This window comes from Emiliania huxleyi (genome assembly GCF_000372725.1).
Source record: "Emiliania huxleyi CCMP1516 chromosome Unknown EMIHUscaffold_141, whole genome shotgun sequence".
In the NCBI taxonomy this organism is placed as follows: domain Eukaryota; phylum Haptophyta; order Isochrysidales; family Noelaerhabdaceae; genus Emiliania; species Emiliania huxleyi.
The window spans coordinates 80,944-94,416 of NW_005201183.1; the positions used below are offsets into that span (position 1 = coordinate 80,944).

The following is a 13,473-nucleotide window of genomic DNA, read 5'->3' on the forward strand; positions in this document are numbered from 1 at the left end:
GGGGGGGTGGACCGACTGGCCGGGCTTGCCCGTGCGGTTGACCCACGAGCCCTTGAGGTCGTACCGCACTGCGGGAGAGACGTCGCCGTGCAGGTGGAAGGCGGAGCGGAGCACCACAAAGTGGATGGTGCGCCCGTAGAGGTACATCGAGAACTGGCCGAGGAAGCGGTTGATGTAGGAGGCGGGCTGGTCGTGAAAGTGGCGCGCAAAGGAGGGCGCGAGCTTGCGCAAGGCCGCCGCCTCCTCCGAAGAGAGCGTCTTGACGACGAGCTGCCCGTCCTGGGAGGGGAAGAGGAACGCGCCCGAGGCGCCTCCCTTGAGGCCGCCGCCGGCGTGCTCGATCGACTCGATCGACAGCTGCAGCCTCTCGAAGTCGACTCCGGCGCCGTCCCGCATCGCGCCAAACTCGCGCGGCGCCGTGGCGACGAAGCGGACGCGCGGGCGCGGGCCGAGCACGCGCGTCATCAGCCCCCCCAGCCGCGAGTTCGTCGTCTTGAACGAGGAGAGCGAGGCAAACTGCGCGCCGTCGCGCGGGGCGAAGGTGCGGCTCACCTGTGGGCGAGCAACCTGTCAGCCAAGCAGGCCAGGAAACGCAGATGCAGTGGGCAGTGAAGACGGCCGGGGGGCGCGAGAGAAGTCGAGAAGGCAAGAGGGCGAGAGGTCGAGCAGGCAAGAGGGAGAGAGGGCGAGAAGGCAAGAGGGAGAGAGGGCGAGAAGGCAAGAGGGAGAGAGGGCGAGAAGGCAAGAGGGCGAGAGGGCGAGAACGGCGCTCACCGTCTGCCTGGCGCTGTGGAGGTGCGGCACCGCCGAGGGGAGGTAGAGCACGAGCAGCGCCCCCACCAGCAGCGCGTCCAGCGCGTGGGCGTCCCACCTGGCATGCGACACGCGCCCCCGCTGAGGGGAGGGGCTCTCTCTCCTGCGCCGTCAAGGAGGGGCCGCCTCACCCGCCCAGCGTGCAGTGCGGCTCCTCCCCTCCCCCCGCAGCCGCGCTGAAGGCGGCGACGAGGCCGAGGGCGGCCGCCTGGCTGCCGAGGCGTATCGCAGCCTCGGGCGTGTCGAGGAGGCGCCGCCAGATGGCGCCGCGGGACCCGGCGGCGTGCGACGAGGTGATGGCGAGCGCGAAGGAGAGCAGGTGCAGGATCGGGAGCAGGGCGGTGATCCAAGTGCACGGGTCGTGCCACTGGGCGGCGACCGCGTCGGCGTGCTCGACCTGCTCCTGCTGCTCGCGGAACGAGTCGAGAGACGCCTCCTGCGCGACGGTCATCGCGAAGTCCCACAGCTGCTCCGCGCGCTCGATCTCCTCCCTGTGCCGCTCGTACTCGTCGGCGCTGATCCGCTCGGCGAGCGCCGCGCCCTTGGCGGTGATGGCCACGACCTTGCCGTCCGTGGTGATGTCAGACCAGCGGCCGTAGTACGCCTAATCTCGGGTAATCTCGGGTAATCTCGGGTAATCTCGGGTAATGTCGGCCCAGCGGCCGTAGTACGCCTCGCTCATGATTGCGTACGCCCACTCGCCGAACTCGGCCGTCTCCTCCGCGTCCAGCTTGACCAGCCGGCGGCGGCTGTGCCGCCCGACGGTCAGCCGCACCTTCTCGTCCTCGGAGGCGTACGAGTACGTGGAGTCGTCGCCGCCAAAGAGCCAGCTGGTCGCAGCAGAGAGCGGGTCGTCCGCCACGGCGGGCTTGTGCGGCCGGAGGCGCGCGGTGTAGCACGCTGCGGACGGGCACGTTAGCATGGCCCGCGGCAGCGGCGGCCACCCCGCACCAATCCCTCGCGGCCCGCTCAGCTGGCGGGCGAGCAACAGCCAGCAGATCGACACCACCTGGACGACCGTCAGGACCTCGCGGAAACGCGACGAGCCGCCGCCGCCGCCGCCCGCCCCCCCCTCCGGGCCCGCCTCTGCCGCGGCCGACGCGCGCACTCCCGCCGGCACCGGCGCCGGGCCGCCTCCTCCGCGCGCCGTCGCCTCGCCCTCCTCGGTGTCGCGCTTGGCGTACCTAATCTCGGGCAATCTCGGGTAATCTCGGGTCATCTCGGGTCATCTCGCCCTCCTCCGTGTCGCGCTTGGCGTACCTGGCTCCGCACCCCTCCTCCGCGAGCAGCTCCAGCGGCGGCTCCTCCGACGCGGGCTCCAGCATCACCACGAGCGGGGCGCCTACCCGCAGACCCGCATCCGCGTGAGCCGACGCCTGCGCGCTCCTCGAGCCTCCTCGAGGCGGCGGCGAGGCGGCGGCCGTCGCGAGGCAGCGCTTCGTCCGCCGCGCCGCACGTCGCTGCGACGCCCTTTCGTATGCAATGCAGCACCTCGTCGCGGAGCGCCTCGTTGCCCGTGGGGTCCGTGTCGTCGACCTAATCTCGGGTAATCTCGGGTAATCTCGGGTAATCTCGCCTCGTTGCCCGTGGGGTCCGTGTCGTCGACCTCGAACCCGCCCGCCTCGCCCTCCCCCTCCTCCTCGCCCTCCCCCTCCCCCTCCTCCTCCCACCCCCGCCCGGCCAGCGCCGTGTCGGGCTCGCCGCCGCGCTTGACCGCTCCAGCGCCTGCGTCGGCCCCACCGCCGGCCGCCACGCCGCCGTAGCCGAGCAGCAGCCGCCAAGGCACGGGCGCGAAGAGGCCGGCGCGCTGCTGCGACGCGAGGAAGGCCATCGTCCACAGTCCCTGCATCGAGAGCATCACCTATCGAGGTCTCGGGTGGTCAGCACCCTGTTGAATCGCCCACAGTCCCTGCATCGAGAGCATCACCTATCGAGGTCTCGGGTGGTCAGCACCCCCCTGCTGACCTTAAGGGCGGAGGCCGGAAGGCCGTCGTCCACAGGCCCTGCACCGAGAGCGTCACACCTGCATGAGGCCGATCCAGTTGGCATCGTCCCCCGCGTGCTCCGGGTCGCTCCACCGCCACGTGGCGAGCGGCTTGCACGCGCGCACAAGCCACTTGCAGTCGGCGACGTTGAGCGAGCCTTGGGCGGTCACGGGAGGGGGGGGGCCAGGGGGTGGCGTCGGCCCGGCTGCTGCGGGCAGCGCTGCCGGCGGGAGAGTGGGCGCGTGGGCGCGTGGGCGTGTGGGCGTGTGGCGTGTGTGGCGGGCGTGTGGCGGGTGTGGCGGGCGTGTGGGCGTGTGGCAGGTGTGGGGTGTGGCGGGTGTGGCGGGTGTGGGTGTGGAGAGGGTGGGCGTGTGGCAGGTGTGGGGTGTGGCGGGTGTGGCGGGCGTGTGGCGGGCGTGTGGCGGGTGTGGCGGGTGTGTGGCGGGTGTGGCGGGCGTGGTTCACCCAGCTGGAACATGAGGTAGTAGAGGGGGATCCAGTAGAGCCCGTAGTGGTGGAAGATCGAGTCGACGTTCCGCGCGATGGCCTGCTCGCGCGCGCGCATCGCGCGTGTCGACGCGCCGTTCATCGTCCACCCGAGGACGACCACCAGCAGCAGCGAGGTCAGCAGGCTGAGGAACGCCCAAAAGTAGGCCGCCAAGACCCACGTGCCGCTCGCCAGCGCCGAGTCGTCCTCGTCCGACCAGTCGCCTGAGTAAGAGCTCCTTCACCGCTAACCATGAATCCTTACTTCGGAGCCCTCCTCGTCCGACCAGTCGCCGGAGCGCGGCCAGCACTCGATCGGCAGCGTGTGGATCGGCCGCGGCACCGTGGCCGTCGCAAAGCAAAACTTTGACGCGGCGGTCGCGTTCGCGCCGCCGCTGCCGCCGCCGCTTCTGACGCCGCCGCTGCCGCAGCCCTCCGCGCCGAAGAGCCCGGCGGTCCACACCCGCTCCTCGCGAGTCGCGTGCACCTTGGGTTCGGGTACCGTGGGGTAGGGGAGGGTGGGTTCGGGTACTGTGGGGATGGGGGAGGGCGAGTCGCGTGCACCTTGGCGGCGGCGAGGGCGGCGCAGACGAAGCGCGACGTGTCAGACTGGTTGAGAGAACACGACGTCTCCATCAGCCTACGCGCACGGCCGGCCCACTCTAGCGGCCTGCTCGACGAGCCGGCGCGGTGTGCCTCGCCCCTCGCGCCCGCGCACGGACAGGTTGGCGGGCGGGAGCTCCGCCTTCCACGTGTGCAGGGTTAGGGTCAGGGTTAGGGTTAGGGCTAGGGTTAGGGTTAGGGTCAGGGCTAGGGCTAGGGCTAGGGCTAGGGCTAGGGCTAGTGTTAGTGTTAGTGTTACGGTTAGTGTTAGTGTTAGGGTTAGTGTTAGTGTTAGGGTTAGGGTTAGTGTTGGGGCTAGGATTAGGGTTAGGGTTAGGGTTAGGGTTAGAGTTGCCTTCCACGTGTGCAGGCAAAAGCCGGCCTCGATGGCAAGCAGCTCGTCCCGAGCCTACAGACCCTCCTCCGGGCAAGGGTCACGCAAAGGCTCTGACGGAGGCCAGCTCTCGCCGGCGGCTGAAGTCGGCGCACCGGGTGGTGCCGCAGCCAAGGGACGGACGAGTCGAGCGGCTGCGACGCCATCCGCGTCCTGTCGAGCTCGTCTGCCGCGCCGGCAGGGTCGAGGAGGAGGCGGAAGCCATAGGAGAGGGCCGCGCTGAGGCCTGGAGAGGGAGGCGGCGAGAGACACTGCGGGAGGGGGAGGGGGGGGGGCGTTGGGGTGTCGCGAGACAGACGACAGCTTGTAGCGGCACCGTACGCGCAGACGCGGGAGCCGAAGGCGAGCCTGTTCACGGCTGCAGGTGTGAAGAGACGCCGTTCACAGCGTGAGACCGCAGACGCGGGAGCCGAAGGCGAGCCAGAGCGAGAAGGCGGCAGCTCCTCCCCAGACGAGAAGGTGGTAGAGGCGGCGGGCGCGCGCGTTGTCAGTGAAGGGGTCGCGCCTTGGGTTTGGGTGCCGTGGAGTAGGCAAGGGTGGGTTCGGGTACTGTGGGGGTAGGGGAGGGGTTGTCGGTGAAGGGGTCGCGCCTTGCGCAGGGGCGGGAGGGGCGGGGCGGGGTGGGAGAGGCGGGCAGGGCAGGGGAAGGAGGAGGGGAAGGAGGAGGGGAAGGAGCAGGGGCGGGGGGAGGGGCGGGGCGAGGTGCACATCAGCAGGAACACATCGACCGCCATCACCAGAGCCTGCGGGCAGAGGGGGCCAGGTGAGACCAGCCTCCACGGTACAGCCGTGCCCGCGCGTGGCGAGGAGGAGACCCATCCCTCGTGCGCCAGGAAGCCAAAGTGCACCAGCAGCGGGTTGAGCGACGCCGCCACTGAGCCGCAAAAGTCGCGCCCGATGAGCGACGCCTACAGAGCAGCAGGAGGCGACGGCTGGGCGGAGCTGCCGTCGTCACCGGTGCGGTCTCCCTTCGGTCCCGGCGCAGCGGCACCGGCACCGCCAGCTCAGCCAGCGCCGTGCCAGCCACCGCGGCGGCGGCGACGCCCGTCGCTAGCGACCGCCTGCGGATCGGGCGGCGCGGGCGACGTGAGAGAGACAGCAGCGCTGCTCGGCCCTCTCCTCCCGCACCTCGGCTGCTCATCTGGCGGTGACTCTCGCTCCCACGCCCCTCCCGGGCCGCGAGATGTACACCCCCACAACTCTGCGCGCGCACCAGGCCAGCAGCTGGTTGGGGTAGCGGCGCCACTTGCGGACGTAGTAGCACCACAGGTTGAGCGCCACCGCGCCGAGGGAGGATGTGGCGCCCATCAGCCTCGAGATGGTGCTGGGCCTGCTGGTCAGCTGCAAGCCACCGACAACGAAGGCGGCAAAGCCCAAAGCAATTAGCGCCGCCTGGAGAACGCATACTCTGTGATCAACAACGGGTGTGAGAGACAGGTCGCGACGCGGGCACGTCGGCCTGCACGGCAGCGTCTCGTCGCACGCCGGCAATCCCGGCATCGCGCGCCCTGCCGCGGGGAAGAAAGCGAGCGGGCACGCCGCCTGACTCCCAGGTCTTCATGGCTGGATCCGCGCCTTCGGCCTCAGAGGAGGGTTCGGGCACTAGACGCGCAGGGGTGGACTGGACGCCCCGAGGACCAGTGTGTGTGTGTGTGTGTGTGTGTGTGTGTGTGTGTGTGTGTGTGTGTGTGTGTGTGTGTGTGTGTGTGTGTGTGTGTGTGTGTGTGTGTGTGTGTGTGTGTGTGTCTCCACGCCGGAACCAGGTGTCAAATCTGCCGATGCGTGATCTGTGTGTGGGCTGCTCTATGAGTCGTCCAGGCATGGTCCGACGGGTAGGGAGTCTGTGCCCGGGCGGTGTCCGGTGTGGAGTCTCTCTCTGATCCCGCCTGTGATGTTGGGTGCGAGGTCGTGGAAGCTTCGATCCCAAGGGGGGGAGCTGATCTCACTGGTAACCAACTCTCAGGGGCAGCACTCGAGTAGGTGGGCGAACTTCAAGCGCGCTCATCTCGAACGACCAGGCGTCGCTACGCGCGGTCTTCCGCGGGGGGAGCTTCGTCGACGGGTGTTGGACTGCGGCGCAGCCAGTGCCGCGGCGATGCCTCCGGCTGGTGCGGCGAGTGGGTTGCTACTCGCTGCAATGGCGGCGAAAAACTCGTGACACGCCAAGAGCTTATGCTCTGTCGAGACGTGAGGCGCATGCGCCCAAGAGGGGAGGGCGCATGCGTAACGACGCTGCTAGAGATGCCTTTCGGGGCCCAGAGATGAAACTTCTGATGCCATGCGTGACCTAGTAGTGTCCCCAGCTATGGGCGTGTCCACGTTGGAGCCAGGTGTGGTGTGGACGCGAGAATAGCTCCGCCGTTCATGGAGGCAACTCCGATGCCGCGATGCGAGTCGTTCCGGTGGTGTGTGTCGTCGTGGTCATTGTCGTGGTTTCGTATCAGTGAGAGTTTCGCACCACCGGAGCCGCCTAAGCGACTCCGTTAAGTAAGATAAGATTAAGAACAGCAATGCACTCCGCCCATGCCGAGAAAAGAATTCTTAAGATACAAGCCTCTCTCACAGCACACTGGCACGACAAGGGCGCAGACTGGCGCGGACTGGCACACACACAGGCTCACAGCCGAGAAAAGAAAGAAAACTGCAGTTGACTTCATTGCCTCTCTCTTGCGCCTCGCCGCGGGTCCTCGCCGCGGGTGAACGCGCCTCCGCCAACCGCTCCCGCGAGTGCAAACGCGCGTTGCTGTGATGAGCCATCCCAGTCTCGCCATGGCCGGCGTCGCCCTGCTGGCCGCGGCCGTGGCTGCCGAGCGCGTCTGCGTTGACCCAGGCGGCGCGAGCTGCTCCGAGGCGTCCGACGCCGCCCTCTCTGACGCCCTCTCTGCGAACGAGGTGGACCACAACCGCGAGTCTGCCGAGGCGTGCCGGCACTTCTTCTGCGGCGATGCGGCGGCGGAGGTGGCTCTGCCCCAGATGAGCCGCCACCCGCTCGGCCACGGCCCGCTGGTCGACATCGTCGAGGGCGCCGGCGAGGAGGAGCACTCCATCTACGTGACGGAGGCGCCGCTCTTCTCGGCGGCCGAGTGCGACGAGGTGGTGGCGTTGGCCGAGGCGGAGGGAGGCGGCCTTCCGAGCACAAAGTCGGGCAAGTACCGCATCGGCAAGGCCTGGGTGAGGGAGATGCCGGGTGTGCTGAGCTGGTTCAACGGCGCGCTCGAGACGAAGCTGTACCCGGCGCTGGCGCAGCTCTTCCCGGCGCACGTCTCTTCGACGGCGCAGCTGCGGGCGCACTCGGTCGCCATCCTCAAGTACAACGAGTCGCACCCCGCGACCGACGTCCACATCGACGACGCGCTGCTCGCCTTTACGGTGGCGCTCTCGCCCTCCTCCTCGTTCGAGGGGGGAGGGACGTACTTCGAGAGCCTGCGGGCGGTGCTGCCGATGGGGCAGGGCATGGTCAGGTGTGAACAGCGTCTCTTCACACGTCCAGCTGTGAACAGGTGCTGCCGATGGAGCAGGGCATGGTCACTTTCCGGCCCGGCGCCGTGCGGCATGCGGGCCACGCTGTCTCCTCCGGCCTCCGGTACGTCCTCGGCGGCTTCATCGCGCTCGCAGACAGAGTCGAGCACGTGAGGCGGCTCAACGAGCGTGGCAACCGGCTGCTGCTCGCCCCGTCGCCGACTGCCCCCGAGCTCGAGCAGGCGGACCGGCTGTTTGCGCAGGGGCTGCGCCTCAACCCGCACTGCTCCCTCTGCCACGCCAACCGCGCCGACGCGCTGCTGCGCCTCGACCGGCCTGCAGAGGCGGAGGAGGAGCTCAAGGCGCAGACGGCGCTGCTGCCGCTCGACTCGGACGCCCACTTCTCGCTCGGCGTCGCTCTCCGCGCGCAGGTCCATATCTCCCCGTATCTCCCCATATCTCCCCGTATCTCCCCGTATCTCCCCGTATCTCCCCACCTTTCCCCACCTCTCCCCACCTCTCCCCACCTCTCCCCACCTCTCCCCACCTCTCCCCACCTCTCCCCACCTCTCGCTCGGCGCCGCCCCTCCGCAGGGCCGCACGGCCGAGGCGGTGCAGGCGTACCAGGCCGCGTTGCGCCTCGTGCCGCGCGACTTCGACGCGTGGGTGAACCTCGCCGCCGCACTCGCTGACCTGGAGCGGTTCGGCGAGGAGGCGGACGCCTACGAGCACGCGGCGGAGCTGCGGCCGTCCGAGGCGCTGCCGTGGCTCAACTTGGGCGAGGCGCGCCTCTCGACCGGCGACGAGGCCGCGGCGGAGCTCGCCTTCCGACGCGCCTCTGCGGCTGCACCGACCGACGCGCGGCCGTTCCTCTCCCTCGGCCGGCTGAGCGCTCGCCAGTCGAGACCTGCCGAGGCGATCGACCTCTTCTACCAGGGCGCGCTCGCAAACTCGGAGTACTTTGACGAGGCGAAGCAGGGCATCGCCACCGCGCGCACGCAGCAAGGCCGCCTCTCCGAGGCCCTCGCAGACTTCGAGTCGGCGCAGCGGATGGCGCCGAACAGCGAGAAGGTGCGCGCGGCGGTGGAGGACGTGAGGCGGCAGGCGGCGGCACTCGCGCGCGTCGAGGCCGGCCTCGAGGACCGAGCAGCGGAGGTGTGCGGCACGCCTTGCCGCGACGTGGTCGACACGTCCGGCTACGCGGTGTGCGCCGTCTCGTGGGCGGACGGCTGCGGCGACGCGCCGCCGCCCGACGGCTTCTCCGCCGCCTCACGCGTGGCGGACCTGTGCGAGCGCACTTGCGCCTTCTACCTGCTGCGAAGCGGCGCCGTCGTGGACGAGGCGTCCGGAGAGGCGACGGAGACGGCGGCAGGAGAGGCGGCGGCCGCGCCGTGATGTGCCGGCATACTGTATGAGCGGAGGGCTAGGCCCCATTGGCACTACAGTACTGCCGGTCGGCAGCGCGGCGGCGCGTGATGCGGTGGGAGAAGGAAAGCATTTTTTGTCCAGATAAATACCACAACATGCAAGATAGTCTCACAGGGCGGTCTCTCACTCTCTCTGCAGGCAGCGCCGGCGCTCGTAGTACATAGACGGCTGGGCCGGCCACTCTAGGACAGCGAGGATGTAAAGCGTGCCGATCAACATATCGTGCACGAGCCCTTGGACCCTCGCTTGCCACCGATCCACGCATTCTGAGACGGTGGATAGTCGGGTCTGAGCGGCTCCGCCGTCTGCTCCGTGAATGCGATGATGTCTTTTGCGGCGGCGCTGCTCGAAATCATCTCGTCCTTGCAAAAGGCGTACTCCTGCCGCAGCTGCTGCACGTCGTCGCCCGACATGACGAGCGCCATCGGAAGCGGGCAGAGGCCGTCAGGCGTCTCTCCGGCCACTGGCGTCTCAGCGCGCTCGCAAAGAGGCCGACCAACCAACAGACTCACAGAGAATCACAGTCTGCTCATGCAGGTGGGGACCCTGTCCTCCTCCCCCATCCCTCTCACAGTGGTTTGGGCTCGGCAGCTTTCTCAGCCCTCAGCCGAAGCTGGGGCCGGTGGTCCCTTGGGAAGAAAGCGCTCCCCAATGAATTCGACGCGGTCGAGGGGAGAGAGAGAGGCGGATGCGGCGGTGGCGGCGGCTGCGAGAGAGGGAGGTGGACTGCAGCGGCCCGGGGGCCGACTAATGGCTGCCCGTAGAGAATGGGGGAGAGGGGACACCGTGGTTTTTGGCTAGTTTGTAGTAAAGAAGATCGATCGGTCACACCGCCATCGCCGTCGGGGAGAGGGGGGACGACACTGGTCACTGCTTCGGCAGCGTGCACCTCGATCCTGAACCGTGTTTGTTATGACCCCCCCCAATGAACACGCCAGAGAGAGAGGGCGAGACGATCGAGGGGTCCCGTACCATGCGGAATCGACCCTATCCAGTGCTCAAGTGCTCAAGTAAAGAAGAGTTGCACTTGGGCTTCCCCTGAATGGGTTGGTGTGGACCAGTGTGGACAGCTTCACAGCTCCACTTCCTGCGCAATTCCAAACCCGTACAACTATGCCTGGGACATTATACATTCGTGGAGCTGTTCACACTTCGCGCTGTGAAAAGAGCTTGGCCGCCCGCGCCGTGTTGCTGCTGGCGGCCCGCTCGCTACGAGCCCTCCCCTCTGTCTCGCAGTCACATGTACATGTGCATGTACGGTGTCGGATGCACAGGTGTGGTGCTGCTTCCACAAGCCGGCCTTCGCAGGAAGTGTCTCGGATCAATGGCCGCGCTCTCGACGGCTCCACTCCGGACGCCTAGGCAGCTACCGAGAGCTTCCTTCCAGCAGCGCAAGGCGCGAGGCGCAGTGCCTCACAGCTTGCACTGGCCGCACACGTAGGAATCTAGTGCGGCGGCCTGCTTAATGGTCATGCCGACGCAAGCCGGGTGGAACCAGTCGGCGCACCCGTCGCACGCGATCATGACGGAGCAGTCCAGCCAGCTGTGTCCAGCCAGCTGTGCACTGTGCGACACAGAAATCTTTTTATTTGAAGAGTCACAGTGGAAACCCTGCAAGAAAAAATTGATTTTATGGGCACGGGTTTGTGCGTCGTCATCATCTGTCTCGCGTCCACCCATACCGCGTTGGTGTCCAGTCCGAGCCTGGCTGTTCTTCACCTTCCTACCTAACGCTAACCACATGGTTCGACTGTTTTCTTCTCTTCCTTCTTTCGGGACTGGCGTGAGAGCCGTGATTTCTTGTTGGTTTTCAAAAATCTCTCTCTCTGGCGTGCACTGAGAAAGAAATCATGCCGCGTCACAAGGCGCAACAAACAAAAACTTTGGATTGCTTAAATTCTCTCAGGCCGCCGACAGAGAGCGGACAGGGACGGGGCCCCGACCTTATTGAGCGGTTCGTCCGCGTCGCGCACTCGTCCCAACCGGGGGCCGCAGTCTTGCTTGTACCGTTCCTGACCTGTACGCCTCGGTACAGACCCTCGCTGTCGCTCCGTGTACAGCTCACACACAGCTCACGACAAGAACCCGAACCGCAACCGAACCGCCAGGGTGTACACGTCGAGTGGGATCGGGTTGCGGGCTAGACCTAGAGAGCCCTAGGCCTAGCCCTGGGGGGTGCGCGTTCGCCAGGAAACGCGAAGCACTTGGAGCACACACTTGGAGTGCAGTCAGAGGGCCCAACTTCAGAATCATCGTGCTTTTTGGGGTTTAGGGACGTCTCCCAGAGTGACCATAGTTATGCCGAACGACCACCAGCTTGGGACCACCGCACGCCGCTCCGCTTCCTTTCATTCCCCTCCCTCCACTGAGAGTCACCGTGCCGCCATCAATCACCGGCGTGGCCTGCACCCCTCCATCCCCGGCCGGCACACGCCGCACGCCGACGGGCCGTAGCGCCATCCGAGGCCGCGCGCGGCCGCCCAGAGGCCGTCCGGCCCAGGACCCGTGATCGCCTTGTACCCCGTGACCGACGCTTGGCGCGTGGGGGCGCCAGGCTGCGGCGTGTCGGCTCGCAGGCCGAACCCCGCGCTCTCGCACACGACGGCGAAGCATGTGGAGGAGCGGTTGGCAGGGTCGCGCGCCGTTCGCGCCAGGCAGCACGCCAGCGGCTTCCCCGCCAGCGCCAGCCTCTCAAAGGGCGCCTTGACCGCCTGCGCGAGCGCGGCCATCACGCCGAACAGGTCTGGCATGACCTGCCCACGCGCCGCGGCCGCGTCGTACGACGCCATCGTGCGCAGCACCGCGAGCATGGCGTCGCGCCCGCCCGCTTGCAGGTAGTCGCACAGATGGAGGACCCTGTGCGCGGCGGGCGCGGGGCGGATGCCGTGCAGCTGCTCGAGCGCCCCTCGCTGCAGCAGCACCGTGTCGGGACGCAGGCGGACGACCGCGCTGAACGGGCGCCCGTCGCGCGCCTCGCGAGCGAGAAGCATGCGCCGGCACGCCGCTTGCTGGAAGCTCTGCACGAGGAAGGAGCGCGCGCCGCTGCACTCCGTGGGCGATCTGGACCCGCACCGCGACAGCCGTGGCAGCGCCGAGCCGTTGAACTGTAGGAGCCCGTTGCGGCTGCAGTTGCCCCGGTCGCACGCAGAGAGGAGGCGCTCAGCTGTGCAAGTGGCATTGGGAGCCACCCGCACCGCGCTCGCGTAGACGAGCATGCTTGTCTCCGCCACCAGCAGCTTGCGCCGCAAGAATGCGCGCGCTGAGAGGAAGTCGCTGTCGCGCGGACCGCAGAAGAAGGCGTCGGCCGCACCGCTCCGCGGCCGCACGATCTGGACCAGATGGCTTGCCACCAGCCTCCACGCTCGCAGCTGCCCCGTGATGCACACTGCGACCCCCGCCATCGTGCGGCGCCGCTGTGCCCGTTCGACGAGGCGAGTCCACGCTCCCCAGCGTCCAGGGCAGCGTGACCACCGGAGCAGCAGCCAGCCTCAAGGGACGCGGGGACCGGCTAGTTCCCGAGGTCGCGCGGGGCTGACCCGTACTAGGTCCCGGGGGACGAGCTGCAGCCAGAGAGCAGAGCCGCAGAGCACACGTCAACGGCCGGTCGCGGACGACAGGTTCTCTCGGCTCCAAGAGACGCCGTGCACAGCAAAAAACAACCCCCCCCAGGATTGTCCTTTATGCATATCCTTTGGCCGCGTTGGGTAGCGAGAGGATTGGTGTGACGCGATCCACGCAGGCGTGTTTTCTGGCGGCCGACCGTCAGTGCACGGAGTTGCCCCTTCTCCGACTGCCCCGGCTAGTTCACGAGTTTCGCGGGAGTGACCCCATGCGTCAAACCCGAGACCTAGCGCGGGTGGGTTGGAGGTGGCTCGCTGCAGGGAAGGGCTGTGTAAGAAGCCGATCCCCGTAGTCCGCCCCGCTCCTCCCCATCGGGCCGCATGAGCGGCCACGCCTCGCAGATTCGTTTTCGCGCCTGGGTCAGGCGCGCGGGGCATCCCCCGGGTCGCTCGACCAGCGATCCGAAGAGTGGCCACTATGCGAAGGAAAGAGCGGGGCCCTCGACGCCTCAGTCCGGCCCTCCGAGGGGGGAATGGAATTGCGGGGTCCCCACGGGCGCCTCTCTTCGGCCCTCTCCCGAGGGGGGGAGGGGAGCAAGGGGGTGGGGGGATCGGGGCGGTGGGGAGGGGTCTCGGGTTTCGTGTGGCTATACTTGCCTTTCGGGGAGGGGCCTCAGGACGGCGAGCGCAGTGGCGCCCGCTCGACGTCTTCCCCTCCTCCCCATCGAGGCGTCTTCCCCTCCAC

The 13,473-nt window shown here is 67.9% G+C and overlaps 4 protein-coding genes across 4 annotated transcripts in view; 1 reads left to right on the forward strand and 3 right to left on the reverse strand.

The window, feature by feature from the left end:
- EMIHUDRAFT_467431 (hypothetical protein) overlaps positions 1–5,781 on the reverse strand; it is a gene marked incomplete at both ends in the record, with an annotated part of 6,880 nt that extends 1,099 nt beyond the window's left edge. Inside the window, 16 exons of the mRNA XM_005787527.1 lie at positions 13–552; positions 775–871; positions 945–1,417; positions 1,487–1,997; positions 2,074–2,155; positions 2,235–2,349; positions 2,420–2,674; positions 2,837–2,955; positions 3,537–3,706; positions 3,935–4,029; positions 4,377–4,507; positions 4,598–4,629; positions 4,990–5,024; positions 5,097–5,189; positions 5,273–5,342; positions 5,495–5,781. Coding sequence (XP_005787584.1) covers positions 13–552; positions 775–871; positions 945–1,417; positions 1,487–1,997; positions 2,074–2,155; positions 2,235–2,349; positions 2,420–2,674; positions 2,837–2,955; positions 3,537–3,706; positions 3,935–4,029; positions 4,377–4,507; positions 4,598–4,629; positions 4,990–5,024; positions 5,097–5,189; positions 5,273–5,342; positions 5,495–5,781 — 3,105 coding nt within the window. The remainder of the gene's footprint in view (positions 1–12; positions 553–774; positions 872–944; positions 1,418–1,486; positions 1,998–2,073; positions 2,156–2,234; positions 2,350–2,419; positions 2,675–2,836; positions 2,956–3,536; positions 3,707–3,934; positions 4,030–4,376; positions 4,508–4,597; positions 4,630–4,989; positions 5,025–5,096; positions 5,190–5,272; positions 5,343–5,494) is intronic.
- A 1,177-nt stretch (positions 5,782–6,958) lies between these two features.
- EMIHUDRAFT_467432 (hypothetical protein) lies at positions 6,959–9,269 on the forward strand. Its single transcript, XM_005787528.1, has 3 exons — positions 6,959–7,737; positions 7,782–8,171; positions 8,335–9,269. Exons 1-3 carry the CDS (start codon positions 7,030–7,032, stop codon positions 9,133–9,135), a joined length of 1,899 nt encoding a protein of 632 aa, XP_005787585.1. The 5' UTR covers positions 6,959–7,029; the 3' UTR covers positions 9,136–9,269.
- A 1,312-nt stretch (positions 9,270–10,581) lies between these two features.
- On the reverse strand, positions 10,582–11,020 carry EMIHUDRAFT_227673 (hypothetical protein; the record flags this gene model as incomplete). Its single annotated transcript, XM_005787529.1, has 2 exons — positions 10,582–10,779; positions 11,006–11,020. 2 exons carry the CDS (start codon positions 11,018–11,020, stop codon positions 10,582–10,584), a joined length of 213 nt encoding a protein of 70 aa, XP_005787586.1.
- Positions 11,021–11,558: 538 nt separating this feature from the next.
- EMIHUDRAFT_110855 (hypothetical protein) lies at positions 11,559–12,569 on the reverse strand (the record flags this gene model as incomplete). The annotated part of the gene is made up of 1 exon (XM_005787530.1): positions 11,559–12,569. The coding sequence occupies one exon, from the start codon at positions 12,567–12,569 to the stop codon at positions 11,559–11,561; it is 1,011 nt and encodes a 336-aa protein (XP_005787587.1).
- Positions 12,570–13,473: the final 904 nt, after the last annotated feature.